This window comes from Cotesia typhae, unplaced genomic scaffold, assembly GCF_013202065.1.
Source record: "Cotesia typhae breed Kobodo isofemale line unplaced genomic scaffold, CoteBio_Ctyphae contig_5, whole genome shotgun sequence".
In the NCBI taxonomy this organism is placed as follows: domain Eukaryota; kingdom Metazoa; phylum Arthropoda; class Insecta; order Hymenoptera; family Braconidae; genus Cotesia; species Cotesia typhae.
The window spans coordinates 1412018-1439907 of NW_027423757.1; the positions used below are offsets into that span (position 1 = coordinate 1412018).

General features: G+C 25.9%; 2 protein-coding genes across 2 annotated transcripts; both read right to left on the bottom strand.

Annotated features, from left to right (window-relative positions):
* Window positions 1-202: 202 nt before the first annotated feature.
* On the bottom strand, window positions 203-26574 carry LOC141531588 (uncharacterized). The gene is given in 7 exon segments (XM_074249493.1): window positions 203-1543; window positions 2157-2339; window positions 2439-2589; window positions 3247-3356; window positions 12573-12620; window positions 12622-12683; window positions 26481-26574. Coding segments are annotated over 7 exon segments (1002 nt in total). The 3' UTR covers window positions 203-1189.
* LOC141530915 (uncharacterized) lies at window positions 7243-8877 on the bottom strand. Its single transcript, XM_074248304.1, has 2 exons — window positions 8365-8877; window positions 7243-8130 (listed from the first exon to the last, which is right to left on the bottom strand). Exons 1-2 carry the CDS (start codon window positions 8474-8476, stop codon window positions 7658-7660), a joined length of 585 nt encoding a protein of 194 aa, XP_074104405.1. The 5' UTR covers window positions 8477-8877; the 3' UTR covers window positions 7243-7657.
* Window positions 26575-27890: the final 1316 nt, after the last annotated feature.

Sequence of the window (27890 nt, forward strand, 5' to 3'; positions counted from 1 at the left end):
TGACAGTTGAATATTTTTTCTATAGCCTTGCTTATCGATCAATATTGCATGACTCTTATTGCGAAGCATGAGCTAGTGCTCTACGATAGAAAAAAAAAATTTTTTTTTTTTAATTTTAATTAATCAAGTTGAGATTAGTGAAGAATTAAAAATAAATATATAGTTTGGATATTTAATAGAAAAGGAACTTTCGATAAAAATATTTGATGTAAAATTTTTGAATGTTTTATTGAATTATATCAATTACAGAAATATAATTAAAAAATTTTGAATAAAATCAGTAGTATAATAATTACTTTTAAAAATCACCCATAGAATTAAGAATATCAAATCAAGTATAAAAATTTATAAATTCTGACGTGGTTATAAATCGATACAAGGCAATAATTTAATTGATTTGTTATAGAGTCGTAAGTTATACGTTTGAATTCATCGATAAAAGACGATTGATAATTCCTTTCACACAGTAAATAAGAAAAAAATATGCTGAATTTTTAAGTACAAATTGATTTATCATTTATTATTGCTGGATATTCCAGACTGATACTTCGTGTACGCTTAATATATATCACGGTTTACCCGAACAGACGATAAACTCTCGTGGTCTTTTTTTATTGATATTTAGTTAAAAAGTAGGTAGAAGAATTAAATTCAACTAATTAATATGAAGAAAAAAAAAAAATTAATTAATTAAAGAGATATATATTAACGAAAGATTATTGGACGGTTCAATGAATCGGTTTCTCGACTCTACTATATTTTTCATGGTCTCATTTATCTCTGTTTCAGTTAATAAAATATCGATTTTGTAGAAAATAATATTATTTAATTGATACTGGAAAAAAGATGTCAATGTTACGGAATTCAACAGATTTAAATGCATTAAAATTAATTATCTTTACCATTATTGAATCAATAGACCACGAAAGTCTAGAAAAAAAAAATCATTTGCCGGATTATTAAATTTATACTATTCAGTCTATTGCGATTGCTATTTATTATTAATCGCAGTTATAAAAATTCTAGCTACATGGTCAAATATTGACAATACAGCTTAAAGAATCGAGAGAATAATAATAATTATTATAATAAGTGAGTTCTTGTTAATCGCAATCCCTTGATGGAAGTAACGTGATAGTTTTTTAAAATGGTAAGTAACACGCCAGGGAATTATTGATTTTAATAATCATTAGGAAGCATAAGCTTCACGAAATCGACGTTGAAGATGATGATACGCCGATAGTACGCCACGTTTTTTTTTCTGAAGACGACATAGCACCGGTTCTTGAGGTGGATTTAAGATTGATGTGTCCAAAGCTTCAAATTCAACATTCTCATCAGGCTCAACACAAAATCCAAATGTGTGACGACTACGGGGACAGTGTTCTGGTACAACCACACGATGTTTTAATGACACCATCTGCTGATTGGTCCATCTGGCTAAAGCATCACCAGCACAAACCAAAATCCCTCCTGGAAAGTATCCTACTCGTGACCAACGCTCACTGTAGATTGACTTAACTTCAAACCCACTCTCGCAATCCTGCAATAATACAAAATAATTTAATATACAAATTATTATAAAACATATAATGATGATGAGATCATTGGCTATAATTATGTAATTAAGTCTACAAAGATACGTTTATTAATCATAATTCCAAAGTGATCTCATATGTCATCATCATATTGTCACGCAACTTGACACAACTAAACTTTTCAATATTTTTCATTAAATTATAACATCTGCTATTTATTATATAATATCAATTATAGATAAATGTACAAAGAGTATTTCATAACTTTCAAGACAAAGTATAAAATAATTTTGCTCTCAATAAAATCTATAAGCTAAAAATGATACATCACAAAAGATACGAATAAATTGTAATGATAATAATAACAATAAAATTGTAATAAAAAAAATTCAAAAATAAAACTGTGTTAATTTTTTTACCATGGCCTACATCCATTTGTAGTGTTGAAAGGGTCGAGCGAGTGACGTAACATCACCTTTATCTTATTGAAGGATAATTGATCATTTTGTATGATCAGTTTATTAAGTCAACACTAATTAATAAATTATTTTATTTTGAAATCTATCAACAGAGAAAATAAAAAACTATCTTTTTATATTTGAATACTTTATTACTTACTGAAATGAAAAATGAAAATGTCCCAGTTTCAGAGCTTGGTCCAAAGCGCATTTCACCACCCTTCACTGAATATGTGGGTGAGTAGCAAATCATTCGGAATGATGAATCATTGCCAGAATTAAGAAGATTGGTATGATTCTTCAGAAAATAATCTGATGGTTGCCCCAATCCAACAGCAATAGCCTATGCAATCATTCTTTCTTAGTTATACCTCATTTTTTTTTTTTTTTTTGAATGCATAACTAAGTGATGGCTTTTCAAAAAACAGAAAAAAAAACATACGACGAGAAGCCTTGTTGTAAGTACTTTGAAGTCGTCCACGAGACTATCCACCGAGTTCCGGAACGTCGGGAGATCTTCATCTGGCAGAACTGTGTCTTTCCCGGATACTATGAACTCGTGTCTGGATTCCGTTTCTCTCAATGATGGTCCCCTGTTATTAATATAACACAATAATTAATAATAATAATAATAATAATAATAATTAAAATTTTTAGTTTTTTATTGGCTGTCCAGTCGAATACAACAACTTTTTTTATGAAAATTAATTTAGCCGATATTTAATAATTTTTCTAGTAAACAAATTGCTGCATAAAAAAATGAGAAAAAAATATTTAGAAATTTCAGTAAATTAAAAATGCAATTTTTTTAAAATAGTTTTTCGGAACGAATTTTTTTGCTACATAAAATTAAAAAATGGTCAAGTGACAGCTAATTTTAATATCATATTTTTCTTCTAATTTTTTCATAATATTGTTAGCCTGTATTTCCCTCCAGACGTAACCCAAAGATCCAGGTTTGAGTCCTGGTCTGGGCCGTCCGAATTATTTTTTCAGTCAAATTTATCTTTAATGACAAATTTAGTTATGAATTGACGATAAATTGTTTATGTCTGAAGAGAAATACAGGCTAACAATATTACGAAAAAATTAGAGAAAAAATTGTTACATTAGACTGGACAGCCCCTAAAAAACTAAAATTATAAAGTATTATAACAACCAGTCTTTAGAAAAAGTAAATATCAAATAATAATGATAATAAACAATTTGTTAAATTTTTTTTTGTTTTAGCAAAGGACAAAATTATTTACTCTTCTGTTTTGATGTATCCACTGTGTGAAGGTGCAACACATTCACATTTGGCACGAGATTGTTGAGGTAATCCACAAAAGTCATCCAAAGCTTGATACATGTCTTTTGTCTGCAAAAAAAAAAAATTAATTTATCAAAAATTTTTATCTTTCAAAAATATTTATTTATCTTTACAATTACTATTCAGCAAATCGATTTATTGTATATTAACCGTGAAGTATATATATACATATAGATTGACGGATAAAAGTTCAAGGAATTAAAAGAGATTATAGTAGATAAGTGATTCCTAAGCTCATATTTCTCAATTTAATGTCTTGACAACGAAAAATTTGATTAGTTTACTGTGAAAAGATATCGTAAAACGATTTGCAGCATTTTTCGGTATGGCAATAAAAATACATCCATTTAATTTTATTTTATACTCGAAGTATATCAAGTATAACACGTGGAGTGTAATTCAGTTAATAATACAACAATAAAAATTATTTTCTGTTATAATTCTTGGTGCACGTTGTACGATAATGATGATGATGATGATGATGTTGACGAGGTCATTCATTTCATTTGTATTTTAAACAGTTGCAATACCAGCAGTAACATCAACACTCTTTATTACATACATACGTTTTTATATTAAGATTCTTAGAATAACATAAAGGTAATACATGTATATCAAAGTATATCCTGTAGATAGACTTTATGATAGGACAAAGACACATCTTTAATTTTATTTATTCCTTATCATATTTAACTGATAATGTGTGTATTATTACTTGTTGTGTCTTCTCACTTATATTTAGTTTTTTAAATATAATAATATGTTGTCAACTTTTTTTTTTTAAACTTCTATAATTAAATGTGAATTCTTTTTATTCATGTTTGTATATCAGTTACTTAGATTTTGATTGCATTAAATTATCAAATCATTTTGCAATTGACAGCATTCATTGAAAATTAAAATATGTCAAATCAAAAATAGAAATTACTAAAAAAATGTCATAATTTATATTTCATTTATACCCACTTTTGAAATGCTTAAAGAACAATTAATATCTTTATATATATAATTCTTCTGTGCGTGTGTATGTCACTGAACTCCTCCTACACGGCTGCACCGATTTTAATAAAATTTTTTGTGTGTATCAATGAATTCGAGAATGGTTTAGATTCACAATTCAGCCCACTAGAAAATGATTCTAGAAAAATTTTGTACTTGATAGAAGTGAATTTTCTTGCCTTGAGAAAATTTCTCTCTTGCTCCAAAAAATTAAATATCTCAATAGAAGTAAATTTTCATTAACATTTTTATTGATTAACATGTCAAATAGGAAAATCAAATAATATTGAATCATTTTTTTTCATTCAATATGTATAATTGCACGCTAAAATAATATAAAATGGGTATCAAATATTCAAGAGAAAAATTTTCTCAAGGTGAGAAAATTTTTTTCTCAGCTGAAGTGGGTGACGCTGCTTCTCTAAAGTATCTAAAAATCTTGATTAAATATAAAAATTTATTGTATCAAGTATTTAAGATAATTTGAATTAAGAAAAAATTACTTCTACCAAGAATAGAATTTCAAGAAAAATTTTTACTTCGGCCAACAAAACTTCGGTCTTTCTCGAATCAAGAAATTTTTCTTTCTGTGCAGTGTCAAGTATTCAAAAATATTTAATTTTAATTTTATAGTGTCCCGATAATAGACGGTGCGATCAGAGTTTGGAAAATTTTGTATTATTGATGACACTGAAGTTAAGAGACATATAATAATTTTTTAACAAACAAATTATAACAAGAAAATTTTATTTAAAAATTTCTTCTTTAGAAGCTCTGAAAAATTATAAATGACATTTTTATAAATAATTTTCTATGCCTAGTTCATTTTTTAAGAAAAATCAAAAAATTGTCAAGTGTCTGCTAACTTCAGCCTCATTATTATTGTGTGAAAATAAATCACGAGTTAATATAAATATTACATTGTAATAACGTTTTAATAAAAATTTTCATCAAAACGGTCCAAACTGTTACAGTTTATTCAAAAAAGTTAAAAATTTTTTAATTCAAGACATATGTACAGGATAATGCCTGTCGGGTCCGACATTAGTATATATATATTAGGGTGGGTCAAAAAAATCAACTATTTTTTTTTTACAATTAATACGGAAAAATGGGTTACTAGGCACCTTAAAAAATTCTCACCAAATATGAACTCTTAATTTTAATAGGAAGATCCTCCGCGTCGCAGTTTTTCATTTTTTCTCAGTCCAATAGAAAAAAATTCATTCCTCATCATTAATTGGTCGTACAGAAAAAATTTTTTTAAGAATTTTGTAGGAAATTTAATGCTCTACAAAAAAGGTATCTTATGTTTTTTCCGTAAATCTCACCATTTCACTAATATTGAAGATTTAAGATTGATTATTTTAAGTCAAATGTCACTTTTGTTTATGAATTTTATAACTCGACAAGAAATGGCTATTATTGAATGGGCAATAGAAATTTTTGTAGCAAATTAACTGCTCTATAAAAATGGTATCTTATGTTTTGGCGATTAAATTAATCGTTCAAAAGATATTCATCATCAAACTTTCATGTATATCGATTTTAAGCGTTTTTGATTAAATAATCGAAAAATTTCAATTTAATCTATCAGTTTTAAGAAAATTTACACGAAAAAATTTTTTTCATCAACTGAGAAACTTCAAAATGTTTTTCAAACTTTTTTTATGTGTAAGTATTTTTATCTACATTTAAAAAAATAAATTGTACATTATTTATCGCTTAGTTAATCATTTATCATTAAAAAAGCAAAGTTTTCATTATAAATATATTATGATTTCAGTTTTAGAGAAAAAAATGTCCAATTAGTTATAAGAAAGTTTTTTATTTCAATTTTCAACTGAGCTATTTATTTTCAAACAATTTTTTGTTGCAAGTAGGGTAGTTTTTTCGATGCTCTTTCACAACTTGCAATAAAAATTGAAATTGCTCTTCGTCTTTCGTTAAGCATTGGTTATATTCACTTACTAATGCGACACCTCGCTCTGCCACATCATTAACAACTTTCAATTGTGCGAAAAATTCTTTATTTTCATTATAACTCTCATCAGTAGACCATAAATCAATATTTTTGTCAAGAAAATCATACGGCAGATCAAAGATCTCAAAAAGTTTTAATGACTTCTTAGAAACAAAGTCACTTATATTTTTTTGCAGAATTAAATGTAAATTTTTCTATCAATAATAAATCTTCTTGCTTTAGAATCTGTACCTTCGCGAGTCTTAACAGCTTCGACAATATTCTTCTTTATGTTTAATGGAACGGTATCATCAAAAAGTGATAAAATAGCAAGTTCATCACTTAAGTACCATAAATGTGAAGTCATTTTTTCACATGTAGCCAAGGAAATTGAAGAATTAATTTTACTGTACTCAATTAAATTTTTCATAAACTCTAAGTCGTGATTAGCAGCAGAAGTCGCAGAAGTTGATGAAAACCAAGCTTTTATATACACCAAAACTATGAAAATACAAAATTGTCGAAGACCATCCAATTCTTTCTTAGAAAGGTCAAATTCATCTCTAAAAATAAACATTTTTAGGCAATAAATTGCCTTTGCCATCCATCTTGCATGATGAACTGCACCAGGACGCTTGAAGAAAACTTGCTCTCGTGGCATTTCTCCCAGAAAAATTAATGACAATTCCAATATTTCTTTATAGTCATCTCGGGGTTGCGATAACTACCAAAAGTAATCAATTATTCGTAAAAATCAAAAATTATCCTCTACACTTAAAATTGTATTTAAATAATACGTGTAAGTATCGCTTAATAAATGAAGATAGATTATTTTTTCATTCGTAATAATATTAGCAACAATACTATCTTCAACACCAGATTTATACTTCGTTTTATCGAATGTGTCCCAAAATTTTTAAATCTGCCAAATATTGGAACATTTGGTCTGGATGATACTGGCCAATAGACTTCGAATGTACTCCTTAAAATGATCTCATAAATATGATGGCGACATGGTAACCAAATTAATTCTTTTCCTAAGGCCTTTTCAATTTCTTTACATGTACCATGATGGATTCCTGTATAGTAAAAATAGATAATTACACTTTAAGTTCTGTATTTAATAAAAATTGTAACGCATATTTAAAATCTATAAATAAATAAAGAATTATAACTAATGGGCACGTGTCGAAAATTTAATTAATGTATGAAAACAATTCAACTAGAACGATGAAAATAAAATTTTCTTTTAAATATTTTATCATTGATTAGTTACCCGTATTAACCGCAGTCGTGTCAAAACACATCGCCTTGATGTAACTAATAATACCCCATTGATTTAACGTTGACAAGATGGTTGCTGTTTGATTTTCTGCCGATCCATTATTCATTTTGGAACTCCAAGTAACTGCTCAGTACCAAAAGCAGTCAAAATAATCGGTAATCGATCCACAAATTTCGATTCAGAAATGTCATTCAGTATTTTCCCATCCCAATGCACGACATATTTATCATGAGCTTTGAAGTTATCTTTTAGTCCTATAGCAATGTCTTTTCGTAAGAGCATGCGAGTTCGTTGAATTGTTCGATAACTAAGAGTTGTATCTTCTACATTAACACCAACACTTGATAGAACTGGAGCAATAATGAACATCGCATTTCTACTACTAACATTAGCTCTGTCGAGTGCTGAGATAAGCTCTGGAGTTAGAATATTTATTTTTGCTCGTGTTGTCGGTATTTGAGGCACATACTCTAAATCTGAACCGAAATTTGTAGCTTGAATTAATGTAAGGGTTGAAGATGACTCTGATTCCTCACTTCGAACAATCTCATGGCTGGTTGAGGGTTGATTCAAATCTAAAATAAGCGTTGTTATTTAATTAATGGAAGCAAAAATATGGAACTCATTCATTTTGACATCAAATAAGGAACACAAAGAGTTTTTATTTATCATCTACGAACATATTGACATTTATGATATAATTAATTAGAAAAACAATAATATACTTTATTATTCATAATTTATAATCAATTTAATTTATTTTCAATTCTGATTAAAATTTATAATAATTAAATGTTGTAAATACTCACGACTTTCATCTATTTCCATCGTATTCATAGTACTGTTTAATTTATTTGGGTTATTTGAAAGAATTTCTTTCCGGGTATCACTTTTGATTTGAATATAGTTCACGAATATCATTATCAAGCAGTTTTATTGATTTATGATCTACAATATCAAATAATGCTTTGATTTCATTCTGAAATATTATTACATTTTTGTTTTGGGCTGATGATTTTTTTCGCACATCGTTGATCCACTAGTCGGAATCTGGTTGTTTTTCCGTAGTTCAATAACTTGATCAGTTGCATTTTTAGCACTTTGTTTGATAGAACATTTTAACACTTTGAGCTGATAAGAAAAAACACTCATAACCTCTTTCACTGTTGGCAACTTACGTTCTGAAATTTTTGCATGGGTTTTCCGATCAAATGAATTTCCTTATCCATATTTTCGATAAATATATAAATTTATGTAGTGACCGCAAAATTTGTAAATATTTAATCGTTTTATCACATATACAAGATCATAACTTGTGGAAACACTAGAAATGCTGTAGAAAATATAAACAAATAAAAACAATATAACTATAAAGAAAAATGTAGGTGGCGCTAGTTCACAAGGAAACAGAGTAAATAGAATACAAAACAAAAATTCTCTACAGAAGAAATTTTCCCAAGGACAATATACAGCTGTAGTGGAAAAATTTTTAAGACGTTTTGAAGACGTTATAAAAAAACAACATGATCGTGATTTCTAATGATGAAAAATAAAAAGTTTGGAATTATTGAATAAAAATTTTGAAAACAAAATTCAAATAATACTTACATTAAAGACAAAAATGAAATTTTCTCAAAACTGATAGATTAAATTGAAATTTTTCGATTATTTAATCAAAAACTCTTGAAATCGATATACATGAAAGTTTGATGATGAATATCTTTTGAACGATTAATTTAATCGCCAAAACATAAGATACCATTTTTATAGAGCAGTTAATTTGCTACAAAAATTTCTATTGCCCATTCAATAATAGCCATTTCTTGTCGAGTTATAAAATTCATAAACAAAAGTGACATTTGACTTAAAATAATCAATCTTAAATCTTCAATATTAGTGAAATGGTGAGATTTACGGAAAAAACATAAGATACCTTTTTGTAGAGCATTAAATTTCCTACAAAATTCTTAAAAAATTTTTTCTGTACGACCAATTAATGATGAGGAATGAATTTTTTTTTCTATTGGACTGAGAAAAAATGAAAAACTGCGACGCGGAGGATCTTCCTATTAAAATTAAGAGTTCATATTTGGTGAGAATTTTTTTAAGGTGCCTAGTAACCCACTTTTCCGTATTAATTGTAAAAAAAAAAAATAGTTGATTTTTTTGACCCACCCTAATATATATATTTCATTGCATGCTCATTGAATATTTGCAACTTCTATACTCACATGTCACATTTTTTTAATATATGTTAATTTTACGATTTTGAACAATTATCATAAATTGGAAAAATTACATTCTTCAATTTATTATTAATCTTAATTTTCATAAACTTAAAAAAAAAAAATAGACGTGGTTATTCAGAAAAAAACTTTATCATAAGAGTTTTAATGAAAAACTTATAATTGTGAAATTATTAAATCGAATTTAGTTTTGATTTTTATGAATTCAGCAGAATATTAATTAAAAACAAATCACGATTTCTCAATTTTTTTTAATGTGTTATAATCGAAATTAGGAGGAATAGTTTGTTTTGAAATAATTACAATTTTTTATATAAATTTCTAAACAATAACGATGTAAGTAAGTTTAACTATAAATAGTTAATAATTTACAGACTAGTCAAGTGCAGTTTAAAACAACTTAATTTTCAAGACCAATCACATTGTAAGAAATGAATATTCAATTGACTAACAAAACTTGCGCTAACATAATTGATGACCACTAAATGATGGATTGATGAAATAATCGAAAGTAAAATTAGATCGAGATCGATATCGTAATTATTATCTGTATCATTGAATAATATCGTCTTTCATTATTTACTTTTTCCAACAACCTTTAAATTATGTGGAAAAAAAGCCTGAAAAATATTTTCATCATATTATATTTAATTATAATAAGTTGAATAAAAATCTCAACTATTTGAATACACCTATTTTATAAATCATTATATGTGATTGATTGAATATTTCTATTCTATTTAACTTTTAATTCTTCTATAATATAACTTTTTATAAAAAAAAGCAGTCTCTGAATTTATCAATGATAAGATAATTTTAAAAACCAGCGTAATTCTCAATGACCATCTATATATCAACTTCATTGTGAAAAAACGTCTATAAGACATGTGCATTCGTATGGGTTATAATAATAATCATAGTAATTTGTGTTCAATGTAATTGTTAACAAGGTTAATGTACAGCCAATGTAATAAACTTATCAGAGGACTTGAAACTCTAAAATTTAAACGGAAAATACACACATGCAGGCACATGAATACAGGCATATATAATTGAATATAAAGCCAGGTAAAACATTTTCATACAATTATATAAAATTATACATAAGTGACTACACAAAATTACATGTCAATATTAGCGTAATATAAATTTATGAACTTTTTTATCATTTAATAATTTTTTTTCAACATAATCTAACTGTTCATCGTATTCAATTTACACACAGAAAGAAAAAAAGTCTTGAGTCAAGCGTAAATTTTTCTAAATCAAAAAAATCTTAAGGAAGACTGAAAATTTATTGAATGAAGTTAAAATTTTTTGAACGAAGTTAAATTTTTTTAAGCCAAGAAAATTTCTTCTTGCTCCGAAATAACTTCAGTCTTCCTTATAATTTTCTTGGTTTAAGAATTTTTTTTTCTATGCAGGATTTTAATTCATCTTGAGAAATTCCAAATATTTTCTAAATATTCAACATTTTGCACACAACGATTAAACAAATATGTGGAACGGTACCAAGCCAAAATTCAAATTTGGATCTCCCAATTACTTGTCAAGTTCAATAATTCATTGTATTCTTTATGCCTAATTTATTTATTTATTAATTGAAGAATCAAATATTATTTAATTTTATATATTAGATATACAATTCTCAGTCATTTTAAAATAAACGATAATAATAACAACGAGATATTAAGTTAATAATATTTGTTTAAATTTTTAAACCTTCCCTAATTTTTCGTTATTTTCCTGACAAAAGAAATTTATAAAGGACAATATATCATTGCACTGATAAAAAAATTAACTTGGTTCAAAAGAAAAAAATTTTTTTAGTTTGATTATTTTGAATCAAGCAAAATAGATCTTAAACCAACAAAAATTTATCGAAACAAAAAAAAATTTCGGTAATTATTTACAAGTGGAGTCTACCATTTTAATTTTCATTTTTTTTAACGAAATTTTTTTTGAAAATTTTGATATACTTTTTTTTTGAAAAATACATAAAAAAATGAACAATTAAAAAAAAAAATAAAGTTGATAATCACAATTTTAACAAATTTTCAAAAATATTTATAAATTTTTTAGAAAATTGTGATATTCAACTTTTTTATTCAAATTGTTCGTTTTTATGTACTTTTTAAAGAAATATATTTATCAAATACATTAAAAAAAAATAAAATAGGAAATTTATCCAAAAACATGAGCCAAAATTTTTCCAACTTTTGAAAGCAAAGAAACTCCTGTCAAAATTTTTATTTTTTCCTTTCACTATATTTTTATCATAAATTCGCGGTAAAAACAAGCAGAATAGAAAAAAAAATTGAAAAATGTTAATTTTTCACCTAGATATGGCCAAAAGTAGCGGAAACCCCACTTGTAAATAATTACAAAATTTCTTAGTTTAAAAACTTTTCTGCTTGATGATTCAAGACAATGTAATTTTTAAAAATGATCTTAGTTTAAGATTTTTCTTTAGTCAAATTAATATTTTTCATCAGTGTAAATGTTATAGCTATCCATTAATTCTCACCATTCAGATTGAAAAATAAATTTACACAATTATATAAAAAATATATGTAGTTTTTAGTTGTAAAGAACTATAAAATTTTATATATCATCATAAAATAAGACAAAAGATTATATATTATATTAAAAGATTATATTATAATTATACATCAATGTAGATGATTATATGAAATTTTTTCTCGGATATAGTCTTCAATGAATTTTTCATAATTTGCAGTTTTTAAAATATAATACACAATAAACTTTACCTTTCTGAGAGAAACGCCATGATTGACAAGAATAGCGAAACCTTTTTTTAGCTAAAGCCCGCACAAGTTTTGTGGAAACTTGTTTGGTGTGGATTCCTTTCGGTGTATTACCTGAAAACAAACAAATTTATTTAATAAAAAATTAATTTGTCTATAAAAAAAAGTGCACAGACTGAAGTTAAATTTTCAAGTAAAAATCTTAATTTTAAGGTAATTTTAATTTTGATTTTATGAATATATAAAATATATATAATTTGGAGCATTACAAGTCAAATTGACATTAAAAATTATAGAAATATATATCTAACGCATTCTATCTTGAATCAGCCATTTTTAATTGTCAAAACCCTGTCGTTTGCTTAAAAAAGAACGATTTTAAAAATTTTGTTTTTAATGTGGTTTCTGAATGATGTCTTCAATTTAATTTAATTTAAAAAAAACAAAAAAGTAGAAAGTGTGCCACACGGCAAAAAAAAACATTGGGATTTTTCCTATTTTTCCAATGTTAACATAGGAATTTTCCCAATGTAAACATAGTAATTTTTTCAATGGCAACATGGGAATTTTTCTTTATTAAAATGATAGAAATATCCATGTGACATAAGAAAAATTCATTTACGACATGAAAAAAATTTTTTTCAATTGAAAAAAATAGAAATCGAAAAAACACAATTCTGAAATTTTCAGGATAATTGTAGAAAATGTCAAAGTTTCATATGAAAGAAAAAAAAAGAAATTAAAAATGTTTATCATCGAGATATTCGGAGTTTTTCGGAAAATCTAAAAAATAACGATGAAGATAGGTTCGAATAATTTTTTTCTATTTTTCCCAAAAAGAACATTTAATAAAAAAATTTTGAAAAAAAAAAAAAAAACGTCCCGATAAGTCAATTTTTGAAAAAGTTATGGCAATTTAAGCGACACCGTCCATAGTCTGCTGGATTTTTTCGAAATGTAAAGCAAAATTTGAAAAAAATTTCCTCCACCATGAAAAAAATTTGAGAAGTTGTAAAAAATATCAAAGTCTAATATTAAACAAAAAAAAAAAAAAATTAATCATTGATAAATTTTCGTTATCTTTTAAAACAGAAAAAAAGTGATGATGATAAATATATATATAATTTTCTTCCAAAAACTACGTTAAAAAATAAAAATTCTGAGAAAAAAAAAAATAGTCAATTTTTGAAAAAGTTATAGCTTATTGAAAAAAAAGCCATTTTTTTAATTTGCAACTTTTTTTTGGTAAGATAAAAAAAGTTTAAAATTATGTGTGGAACATCTTTAACGGGTTAAGTAATGAAAAAAAATTTTCAAATAAACCGTAAGGGGCATTCCGAGAAAATAAATGTAACCAGACTGTTGTTCTTTAATCATAATTTTTACTCTTTATTTATTTAAAGAATAATTATGATAGTAATTAAATATTGATGATCAATCGAATCATCTTTTCGTTTTTACAATTAACAAATTTATTATATTAAATAAAGCATTTTATAATAAACCAATCAACTGATTACTTTTAATGTTCTCGGAAGAGATGATACATTATTTTAAATAAACATATAATTAATTATTTTTCCTTAAATACAGAATCTACTTAAAATATATGAATATTCAGAAAGTAAGTAAAGCATTAAAGTATCAGATTTATGTCAATGACGTAAAATCAAACTTAGTTTTTCCATAAATACAACGATTTATGCATGATTTATGATATATATATATATATATATATATATATATATATATATATATATATATATATATATATATATATATATATCACTCCAAAATTTGAGACGTATTCCGCTACACAATACATTCTGATATATTATATTTTATTTGTTAAACTCGTACGTATGATTTCACCCATCTTTATTATTTCAACATCCTGCTATCCATTAATATCTAAATACGTCCACGGAATATTTATCAAGTAAAAAAGTATAAGTGCAAACAAAAATGGCAAAAAAAAAGTTCAAAATAAATAAATAGACACAAAAAAAATATAATTTTTATGAAAATTAATTTAGTATATATTTAGTAATTTCAAGAATTTCATAACTAATAAATTACGGCAAAAAAAAATTGACATGTAGAAATTTTAATAAATTAAAAATGCAATTTTTTAAAAATAATTTTTTGGAACAAATTTTGTTGTTCAATAAAATTAAAAAATTATGAAGTGAGAGCTTACTTTAATATCATTAATTTTTTTTTTAATAAGTTATTTAAGCATATTGGTGTGTATATTTTTATCTACTGCATTTCTGAGTCACTTGTGAGTGTCTTGGGATCTATTCTGAGCGACCCTTTTAATTTATAAATTTAATTTTAGTTAAAAAATATAACAATAATTAGTAATATGAGACCAAGATACTATCAATTGTATCAAATGATAAATAATTAAATAATCACTTAAAAAATAATTATTTAAAAATGACTTCTAAAATGGTAAAAATTTTTATCAGAAGATTCTAACCTTGGTTAAATGACCTTATCAGCTAGTTTACGACCTCACATGAATCGCAATCAATTTAACTTGAAATCCATCATACACATCACCGTGCTCTTGTTCATTACACACACTACAATATTTAATTCCGAGGATAACAAATGTCGGCTTTGCATACAAAGAAAAACGTCACAGATATAATATATAGCATTAATGACAATCACAGATGATTAAAGCGTCATATATAATCCATAATGCGGAAATCTCTCGTCGATCCCTCAATACAACGATCTAGATTTTATTTATTTATTCAATTTTATTTTTTATCAGTAATACATCACCTTGACATTCAATTGCAGTTGATCTTAGTTGTTCTTACTTTTAATACCTCTATTCATATATTCTTCTTAATAATTATTTTTTTACAGCTTAATAAATTAGCGGTAAAACGTTTTGGCGTCATGTTTTCTTCGGGATTCTAGCTGTCAACACTTTACATTATTATTATTTCCTTACTTCTTTCGAGTAACATGAATTACATACACATCGTTGACGTTTAATATAAACAAAATTAAGTTGATAGCTGAATAGGATTTACTCAAGATTGCAAAGATGACGCATATTGCTTAAATTTTATGTATTTCGTCTTAATAATATAAAGCTGTTGTTAATAGCTTTTTTATTATCATGACACTATTTTTCGGAATAAATTCTTGTATATTTGGGTTTTCAGCTTTTTTTAAGAAATATTTTAATCAAACCATATGTAACACCCACAAAATATGGTGAGGGTATAAAAATAGAGAAGAAATATCAAAAAGCCAAAATCGATCCCTTACTATGATTAATTTTTACTTATTTATTTGGTTTAATTTCCAATTATCGATTCGTGAGTTCAATATCAATCATATAAAATCAATCAGCTATTGAAATTTTCATCTACTTGAATAAAGAAATTAAATTAATGACAGACTCAAAATTTCCACGTTTCAAAGACTAAATACTAATAAATTAGTTTTTCAACTATATTTCATTATATTAACAATAAATACTGTACTATACTATAATTGCATCTGCTAATTTATTATTTCAATGTGTCATTACAATTTATAATTGTATTTCTTGTGAAATACAATCGTGGTCATTAATTTAAATATGTTTTTAAGTTTACTGGAAAATAGCCATTTGTGAACTCGAACGTTTACAAACTATAAATTTGAAAATTAGTTGATAGTGTCATTTATAAAATTAGTCGCAAATAAGAAATGATATTAATGAAATTAGCAAAATGGAAATTTCATCAAATATAAATTCAGTCATAGCGAAAATAGCGAAAAACAAAAATCTGTGGCTACGTGAATTTAGCAAATTCTTACTGCATAAACTTATAAAATTAGCCGATTGTTAACTTTACAAATTGTAAAATTAGCCGTTTTTAAACTTCTTATAACTTTTAAATGAATCTGTCGAATCTGCTCTAATTTTCAGAAAAACTAAATTTATAGAAGTCCTTTTAAATGCCTCAAATCATTTTTGAGATTTAGAAACGGCTAATTTTACATTTCACAAAGTTTACAATCGGCTAATTTTACAAGTGTCTGCAGTAAGAATTGGCTAAATTCACGTAGCTAGATTTTTGTTTTTCGCTATTTTTTAAATGACTGAATTTATATTTGGTGAAATTTCAATTTCGCTAATTTCATGAGTATCATTTTTTATTAGCAAATCATTTCACAAATGACATTATCAACAAATTTCCAAATTTAGAGTTAGTAAACATTCTATTTTACAAACGGCTATTTTCCAGTAATATTAAAAACATACTTAAATTAATGATCACGATTGTATGCGTATCATCTTGCTATTGGATATATATGATATAAATTCCCCATAAAGCAACAAATTTACTTAACTGACAAAAAAATTAACTTCAATGAAGAAAAAAAATCAAGTTCTTGATTTAAGATTTTTTTTCTCAAATTAAATTTAATTTGTCAAAATATACGTCTCATATTTCTGATATTTAACGCCTCATATCTTTTACAATACAATTCACTTTGAAATTTAACTGTTATTTAAAACTGTAACTACGTATCTAAGTATTCATATTAAACATGTTGAATAAATTGTATTTCTAGATAAAATAAATTTTTTAAAAAATATGTTCAATATAATCAATGTGAAACACTTGAATTAGTTATAATTCCAATTTATACTTGATGAGTTGTTATTTTGTTTTTATAACTAAATTTATAACGATAAAAAATTAATTGAAGATCCATGAAAAGGGTATATCAAATGATTAAGTGTGTAAATAATAAAAATAAACGTAACACTTGTAATAATATATGAATAATAAATAGTAGACGTTAATTCTGTAATTTAAAAAAAAAAAAAAAAAAAAAGATAAAATAAATTACTGTCGTTTTTTTAATAATTATATTTTTATCAGTTCTAAAATTTTTTTCGTATTATGGCTACGATAATAAGCAGTAATGTCTTTTAACTGCAATTAAGAAAATAAAAATTTGCATCAATAATGGAAACAAAAAAATAAAAGATTAAATGAAATGTTAATATTGATACAATTTGTTTTTACTGTTTTCAGGAATCACATTGTTTATCTGAGGATTAATCAAACTTGCTTATCATAGCAAAAAAAAAAAAAATAGAAAAACAAATGTAATGAGAAAAACGAATAGCCAGAAAAAAAAAAGACTTGGAAGTAAAAGCTTACATGTGAAGATAATAATTTTCTAATATAAACCACGACATTACATGTCTACTAAGTTGAAACTTAACTTTGTTTATCTTATCCTACACTTTTTAATTATTCAATTAACTTGAACGATGTCATAAATATATATGAATTATGTCTTCTAAAATGTGGCAAATATGATACAAGTACACAGTAAAAAATTTTTCGTCATTGTGCAGATTGTTAAAACTTGCGTGTAGAATATTACACTCTAATGTGTAGAATCCCATGCAAAAAAAATTCTGATTCAAAATGAATTTAAGATAGAAATTCATATCTTGACACAAATATGAATTAGTTTTGAGATCAATCCTAATTTGAAATTAATTTGTGAATAGAAATTAGCACACTTGTAGAAATTTCGATCCTGCTTTAGAATATTAATAAAGACTTGAGAATATTTAGGATAAATTAATTTAACATTATCGCGTATTGATTTAATAATTTAACACACTAAAATGTTAAATTCTACTCACTAAAATGTAATATTCTGCACACAAATTTTAACATTCTACACAATGACGATAAATTGTTTACTGTGTATGAAAAAGGAGTAACAAATTTGAAGTTGAAAGGCGGAAAATTCAAAAGTTGCTTCGCTTATGAGGAGCGAAATAAAAACGATAGAAATCAATACAAAAATATAACATTTGCAGCATGTAAAAACTAAAGTTAAAAAGTAGTTTACATTTATGGGGAAAAGAGAAATTAATACTTGCAATATGTATTGTATGCGAATATTTAGCACGCACATGGTAACAAGACTTATTTTTAAGTAAATGGAAAGGGATTCTACCATTGTACTGGTAATATCAACCATACATGCTATAAAAGAGATATAAGACTTCCTCAATAGAACAGTTGAACGTTTTATTTTACATGGTATTTTTCCTTTTTCTTGATCAAAAATAGAATTGGTACACAAAGGAATTACAAAGCTGATAAAATTTTGATGATAATTAAGAAAATTTTAATCAATATCTCAAATGTTATCAATCTTTTAAAATAATTACAATTTATAATCGATAATTATTAATTATAAAATTAACAAATGGCATTTTGAAATATTACACAGAAAGAAAAAAATCTTGAGTTAAGCGTAAATTTTCTTAAATTAAGAGAATCTGAAGGAAGACTTAAAATTTTTTGAATGTTAAATTTTTTTAAGCCAAGAAAATTTCTTCTTGCTCCAAAATAACTTCGGTCTTCTTTATAATTTTTTTGTTTCGAGAAATTTTTTTTTCTATGTATAAATTTTAACAAATTAATGTGCTTGATAAGCAAGTATTGTATTTATAATTTATCTTGATGAAAGTTATCAACTTTTTTTTGTCTAAATCAAATAAATTTAATCGTCTTTGCTCTTTAAAAATTGAAGCGTTTTTTGGTATATTTTTGCGGAATCAAAAATGCTATTATAGTGTTCGATAGAAAAAATTAAGAGAATTGTAATTGTAATCATTATTTTGATTACAATATTCAAAATCATTTTTCATTTATTTATTGTAAAATTTGATCTATATTATAATGATTTTGCTTATTACACAACTTTTATCCGCATTGATAATGTTATTCATACTATAAAAATTTAATCTGAATGAATCACTCAAAAGTGATTTACAATGAGTGCAGAGCACTCAACATATTTGCTCTACAAATTCGCAATCTCAAGCTAATCAGGAAAGCAATGATCTTATAAAAATTAAAAAAAAATTATAATGCAGTAAGAAAATATATTACACTCTAATTAACATAAACGTTGAATAAATTAGATTTTTAATAGAGCCATTCAATAAAATATTTTCACGCCATTAACATTTTTTAATTAAAAATTTTTCTTTCTACAAACACCTACTCTTCATAGAAGTACATCGAAGGTTAGAAAGTTGCAATGTATAGATTTATATTCGCAAAATAAAGTAGTGGGGGCGATAAGAAAAGTCACCGAGAACGCCCTTTTAATGTTTACTACTTTTTATCTTGGATTTATTGAAAAATATTTTATCAGTTCTCACAAATTGATTCATTACAATTTTGTCACATTACAAAATCAAATAGAAAATAACAATAAATTTAAAAATAAAAAATATTTATTATTTTTGAAGTTTGACGTTAATACCAGTACATTTAATGTGATTTAGAAACTATGCACTGATAAGCTTAGTATTTACGACAACGGTGTTTTAATGTTTGTATTATTTATTATTATTCATTAATAATCAAAGTAATAAATATTTCGTAAGAAAATACGTTAATCAGAATGAAAATATGTCTAAGAAAAATTTATTGAGCAAGTACGGATGCGTCTTCATTAAAAACTTCCAGGAATCGTAGATTATTTTATATGTTAGTAATATTTCCTTAATTAATTTTAATTATCTCATCTGCACGTGAATTCATAGAAATGCTAATGAAAAAAAATATTTTTTTCAATGTCAGACAATAAATTGAACTGTACTGTATAATTTATTAAATTTTTTATTTAAATTAATTAAATACCTCATAATTTTCAATAGTGGTTTAAGTTGACCTCGTAATTCATTGAATAGAATTAAATGAGTGTAACAACATAAATAAACACATATACAGGTTGATTAAACAAATTTAAAATATATTTAGTAATATATAACAAGAGAAATCATGTTCAACCTTTAATTTTCTTCTTTGTTTAAATTACAAATAGTACAATGATAATTAAAAAATGCTATTATAAAAATAATAATGATTATTGTTATAAAATAAAATAATCAATAATTAATTAGCAGTACTATAAACTGTGATTGCGTTATAAAAATTCGACGAATCAATTATTATAACGTTTTTAGGTATTTGATTTGCTTTATTGTCATACATAAATCGCTGATGAGTGACTCATAATTAGCTACTTATATGGCGAAAAAAAAATGATAAGCAACTAATATTAGCAATAAATAAAATGATTTAATTGGTAACTCGAAAGTTGTCTCGTCGCGAATTTTTTATTTATTTATTTCAATCACTAAGTCTCAAGAATCGGTTTCTAACTTTCGCTCGTCCCTGAAAGTGACTGTCGAGGACACTCCGGTATTCAACATCTGTCTATTCAATTCTCAAGAAATTAAACACCCGGAAATTCATATGCATAGATAAATTTATAAATAGTTAATATAGAAAATTTGTCATAAACCAAGTAACAAATGTTATTTTAAAATGCACGTTCTGGAGTAATATTTAGTTAAAAAAATAATAATAATAATAATAATAAATAAATAAAATAAAGCCTGTGGTTGGTGATTCAGTGATTACGGTTAACACGGAAATGATAAGCATTGTATAGAATGGTCGTTTGAACGTTTAACTTTGCTACATCTACATCTACTCAACTGTAAACTACGTTTATGTATAGATGTAAGTGTTACATTGATTTGCAATACACAAGAATAAAAAAAAAAATATATATATATATATATACCGGTGTGAGAAAAAGAGAAAAAACTTAAAAAGATGAAGAGGTGTAGAGTAGATATTAAATGTTCAGTTGGCGGTGACACGAGGCAAGCCGCTGATCAACCATTCTCTGTATACATGCGCATTCTTTTTCCATGGTCGAATTACTCGTGTATAACTAACAAGTACTTCAATTGTATGCGATACATTATTAAAATTATAGATTATGCAATTACTAACAAAAAAAAATCATTAAGAAATATATGTAATTACAAAATATGATTAGATTTAAGGCAATTAATGCGTTTAAATGGAGGTTTCAACGATTTGATGTCCTGAATAACGACCATTACATTTTTAATAACACGAGTTATTAAGTCAAATCAAATTAAAGTTGAACCAAGAATATTTTAATCTTTAAAAATTTTTTCTTAAACCAAAAAAGTTTTTAGTTTAATTAGACAATTTTTCTGTTTCCATTATAGTAATGCTAAGAACTTGAATTAAAAAATATTTTTTTTTACTGGAAAACGATTTAATCTTAAATTAAGCTAAAAAATTTTTTTTTTCAGAATTACAAGAGCTTTAATTCAAGTAATATATACTCTAGACGATAAACAAAATTCGTAAAACAGTTCAGTCTTAATTAATATTATAATTATAATTATATTCACGACGTCAAATTTTTAAGATGTAATTATATCTGACTACTCAACGTTTTTGCATATAACTTCTTCCCTAAAAGTTGGAAGATTAATATAAAAAAAGCGGTGCTATCTAATTGTCTAAAGTCTAGAACATCATGATCTTAAGTTGTTTTTCGTTTTGTAATAAATACAATATCGTTCTCTTAAAAGACGTTCAATTTCTTAGCTTAAAATATTATCGCTCATATTTTTAAGAAATTTGAAACTAATATTTTTCGTAGAAAATTAATTTTTTGACTAGAATATATGATTTGTAGATACTGCGTTGCATTGGTAAAATAAAATTTTATTTTTTTTTTTTATCTCTATAATCATATAGTTGATCGTTGACTTATTTTCGGAATATCATCAAGATCATCGTAAGTTAACATCATACTGAAGTTAGCCGTCAGCTGTCAATTTAAAAAATTTTTTTAACAAATCATTTGCAATAAAAAAAAATCTTTTAAAAATTTTCACTTGTAATATTCATGAATTTTCACATGTGGAATTTTTTAATTAAATTTTTTTTATAATAATTGCATTATTTAATGTCTGCCAACTTCAGTGTCATAAGTTAATAAATGCATGTAATTAAAAGTGAAAAATTTTTAACAGTGAATAAACATAAAAAAACCAAAAAAAAATTCTTGGATGAATTCTCGAAACGATTATTCGAATGCATTATAATTTTATTGATGTACATACTAAGAAATATAATAGTAAATAAAACGTAATGTGTAAAATTTTAATTTGAGACATTAGTCATAGATTTTCTTCAAGACATAACGGAAGTAAATTACATGAACATTGAAGCATTACAATGATGACTCGGATCAATGACTAGAAAAATGATAATATTAATAATAATAATAATAATAATAATAATAATAATAATAATAATAATAATAATAATAATAATAATAATAATAATAAACTAAAATTGATTTGAAAAATGACACGTTATAAAATGAGGTCAACTTCTTGCATATTGAATCGTTGGCACAGAATACGTTATTCAATTGCCCAATAAACAAAAGTAAAAAGTATAGAACGATGATGCACTATATTTAATATAAAAGTACATATATAGATATGTATGGTTAAATATACATCAGTTAAATGCAGATAATACCAGAAACAATTAAAATGTATGTGTATTATAGCAGTTAGTCCTACACACGATGCCGCCAAATGAAATAATTTTATGAAGACAACTTAAATTTAAATAGACTTCATAAGAGCAATGACATCAAGTATATTCAATTGATTTTTGCGAAAGATTAATGAGTATTTTATTAATAAATTCAAATTGTAAGTTAAATTCATATCAACTCGTATGAAGTACTTTGTTAATAATTGATATAAATCATTTTTAACAAAATTTTCTAATAGTTGTTGGTTTTAAAATTTTAATGCCGAAAGCTAAACTTATATAAATTGAATTTAAAAATACGAAAATAAGGTCATCAAAAAATCTTAGTGGGGTCATGCAACAGGAGAGAAAGAGAAATAAGAGTGAACGTCTCATCGAGTTCGTGTGTCGCCAAACTAAATGCGTATACGTATTCCGGTTTTCGTTGGCCGTTTGCCCGTTGTGCAAAAGACGCGTAGTCTATAGTCAAGATTGTACTTTGTATTAGTAATTGAAGGTAGTATCACTACACACACAAACAGCATTAATAACAATGATGATGATGATGATGATGATGATGATGATGAGTAAACAATAGTAGTAACAGACGGGTGAATTTCTTAACACTGTCAAAAAGAAAGACGTCTCTATAAACTGTTATACGTCTAATCCTACAACAAATAAAAAGAAGTAGCATGTCTCTCATAGTAAATAGTTCCTAAGTGTCTGCAGTCTAAAGTCTAGACATCTTACACAGTATATAAACTATTTCATCTCATTGAATCATTAACTCCCACTTAATTTGTTTCATTAATATCAATTTTAAAAGACTCAACTAGTGAGCCCGCTTTTCAATTTAACACTTCAAATTAATCTATTGGTGGCAATTATTATTTTATATCTCAAGTGCGCGGTTGTACAAACAATAAATAAATTTATAATGATAAGAACAATGATAAAGAGTTAAATAATTAATTAACTAACGACCGCACGAGTATTCAATTGTCATCAAACTATTCCTACATATTATCATTTTTTTTTTTTTTTTTTTTCAATTGAAAATTTATTTTATTTATCTGATAATTATTTTAAAGTCGGGTCTGCAATATTTCAATCAATAAAAAAGTTATTTAACAATTCCATATTTTATTTCTTAAAGTTTTCAAAAAAATAGGTTAATTTGAAATAAAAAATCAAAAATATAAATTTTTATATTACACGGAAAGAACAAGATGACACTGGATATCATTCCAGATTATACTGGGTAAAAAAAAATTTCATATAGTAGCTAGTATAATCCAGAATACAATGAGTATAATTCAGATTATAATAAGTATAATCCAGATATCACCCAGTATAATCTGGATTATACTAGCTACTATCTGAAAATTTTTTTCACCACAGATATCACTGAGTATAATCTTGGATGATATCCAGTGTCATCTTGTTCTTTCCACGTAGAAGTCAATTTTTAAAAAATGATTTAATAAATTAAAAAATTGATATTTTCGAATTACTTTCATTTACACATAGAACACGAATAAACAAACTAGAAATCGCTAGTCTTATGGGGACACATTGTATAAACAATTTTCGTTCAACATAAAACGTTCATTATGATTAAAAACTTTAAAACTAATTGAAAAATGTATTTTTAACAATTTTAATCATTCATATTATAAACTCGTTGTGAAACGAAATGATAAAAAAAAATCTTGAAAATATCTATTTTATTGTTAAAAATAGGGTGGACCCACTTTCAAATATTTAATACAGACTATATCAAGTGGTTGATTTTCGCATCTGTATTTTTGTAACTAAACTGTTGAAATTAAAATCTAGGATTGTATCTATTAAAAAAATAGTAATATTAATTGAATAGTCGACAAAGCGTATATTTCATGGCACCCACTCGTGTCCTAGATGTAACGTGGACAAAAAAAAAAAAACAACCATGACTCATAAGAGAAACGAGAATACAGTGTAATAAAAAAATGTAAGTATGTAAGTACAATAAACGATGTAGTGTTGGTAGCGGGATGAATTGAAACACCCTATATCAAGTGAAGAATGCACAGCAGGGATAGATAAGCCCTTCAAGAGTGGAGGTGCCTCTGCTAAGGGAACAAAGTCTGACGATTTTCTGTGTGAGTATACAATGTAAATGTACATAGGACCCATACTAATTTAGCTTGGCACTTCTCCATCATCTCTACACTTCTGTTTATGCATAAATGTGTTGGTAATATAATATATATGTATATATACACAAATGTTTAATGCCCCGGTCTCGTATCGTTTCTCGTTGCTAAGCAACCATTGCAACCGCGCGTCGCTCCTTCCTGCTGTCTTTCTCCTTTCCATATTTTACAACATGTAACCTACAATTGCCAGCTACAATACTTTATGTACTAATATTTTAATTTTTTTAACAGTATTATTTCAATTGGGCCATTAAATAATAAATAATATACACACTTTATACATTAATAATGTATAAAGAATTTTATGAGCAGATAGAAAATCATGATAGATTCACTTGATGTAATATTTAACTTAAAGAATTTTTGTAAAATGCCATACGCGCCAATTAAAAAATTAAATAATAATTAATCAATGGATTTTCTACTCTGAATAATTTTTCTTCTGTGAAAACGGTTCACGTTTTATTTTATTATTATTGTTTTTTGCAAGTTATACTGTGTTCTTTATGTACGATAATGGAGCAGTTATTGAGTGAAAGTTGATCTCTGTTATTATGATGTTTTATTTGCTCAATTTTTTAAGTTAATTGAAATAGAAAATAAAAAAACTAAAAATTTTATTCATTAAAGTTGTAGAACAAGATAAATATAAAAATTTAGTTATTTAAAATCATTTTATATACTTAAATAACTGTAATTATATAAAGGTAGATTTTCCGCTAATACGTGTAGGATTTTAAATTAATCAAAGTTAATATATGATACCACTTAATTTTTTAAAAATAATTTAATTCCGTTCATGTTTATAATCAAAACTTAAAGAGTCACTCGTTTATAGCGGCGTTTATGCAACGGTAAGTTTAATCAGATTGCATTAAATGCTATCAATTAAATATATGCTCTTTATTTCTCATGTTCCTTCAAATCTCATTTGAATATTAAATATTTTATTTAATCAGCACTGATCTAGGCTAATATCATCGTAACAAATAAGATATTCTATATGTCAGTCAATATGTTAGTAAAAATTATTTCTTTGGTTTTATTTTATGTTAAATTGAAAATTCAAATACTTTCTCGAATTTAATTAAAAACTCAGTATTATTCTGAGTGTTTTAACGTGAATAATCTACAATTACACCATGAATAATTGTAAACTTTGCGTTTGACAATAAAAGTTTTTCTATTATTATTTCTAACTTCTCAGCTAATTATTAGTTTATAAATAATTAAAAAATACTTACTGTTCAAGCAGTCAAAGTTAATAATTGGAACTTCGTATCTGCTGACAAGAGTACCCTCGTCGTCGTTGGTGAGAGTTGGAAAGATGACAGACATTTTCAGAGTTTTTATTGTTTATACCAAGAGTCAAACAATTAAAAAAAAATATCCTTTAAAATTTTGAATGAATCGAATGAAGGAATATTATCTTCAGTGAATGTTAACAAAGACGAGCCTTTGAAGCTGATGTTGTTAGCTGTATAGATAGTTTAGGCAGGTCGTCGAGTTCTTTTGGTGTTGGTCATTGTCGATGTCGTTGTTGGTAATCCAAAGTCGTCCAACTTGTCTTCCCTTTGGTTCTTATTCTCTCTTTACTTCACAATCTCTTTCCACCGCCCTGCTTCTTGCTGCTGCTGCTGCTGCTACCTCGCTCTGGTTGGTCGCTTGCCACAGTCCTTCTATTTTTCTTTACCCAATGGACTTTTTCTGTCTTCGTTTTATTCCTTTCGCTTATCTATCACTTTATCTTACTTACTCTCGCTTGGTGTTATTGTAAAAGCAAGTTAGTAACTTAACTGGAAATACCTTTCTGCAAACTATTGTTTTAGTTGATGTTGATACTGAAGATTTGAAGAAGAACAGAATAATAATCTTTGAGATGACCTAGGTACAAGAGCTCTTTGCCACTCTGAGAAATTACCAAAACAAGCAAGCAAGCAATCAATCAATCAATCAATCCTTCACTTCACCAGCCAAGCATCATACACTTTAATATCCATGAAAATATCATAACGCTTGGGTGCACAAATGTTAACTTTTAAATTCTTAATCTACCAATCGGAGCGATATGGTGTAGTGTAAATTATTTTATTTAATTATTGAAATTAATATCAAATAGTAATAGTAATAATAAAAATCCAATCGACTGTATGATTAAAAGGATTTCTAACGGTAACCGTATGAATATTGTTTATGATAGGATTGAAAATGCAACAAATATGCGTGTACGTGGCTGTAAACTGATGGACACATGCTATGCTTCTCGTCTCAGTGGCGAACAAACTAGAACTGAGCGCCTGGTCTGGAATAAAACGTTTCGTTTCATCAGAACAACATTTACGCTCACGCTTACAAACTCAAAATAATCCCGGACGCGCCGTCACGGAGTTACTCGAATGTTTACGTTAATAACCGAATAGCTCACGAATCTTCTCGATGATACACGATTGATGTAACCGACCTTGGTGATACTTATTCATGAAAATTTGAAAAGAAGTCACGATCATATTTTAATAAATTTTTTTCTCTGATATTTTTAACACTAATTAATTCGAAAATACCGGAGTTGTTAATTTATTATCATTATCTTTTTTTTTTTTTCCCCGTAATTTTTAATATCCATACAGTTTTGTTATTTTTCATTTAAAATAATA

Bases quoted from the DNA above. Each gene is read 5' to 3' on its own strand.
- LOC141530915 (XM_074248304.1), bottom strand. From the start codon at position 8,476: ATGATATTCGTGAACTATATTCAAATCAAAAGTGATACCCGGAAAGAA. The intron at 8,131-8,364 runs GTGAGTATTTAC...CGCTTATTTTAG, and splicing joins GATGGAAATAGATGAAAGTC to ATTTGAATCAACCCTCAACC.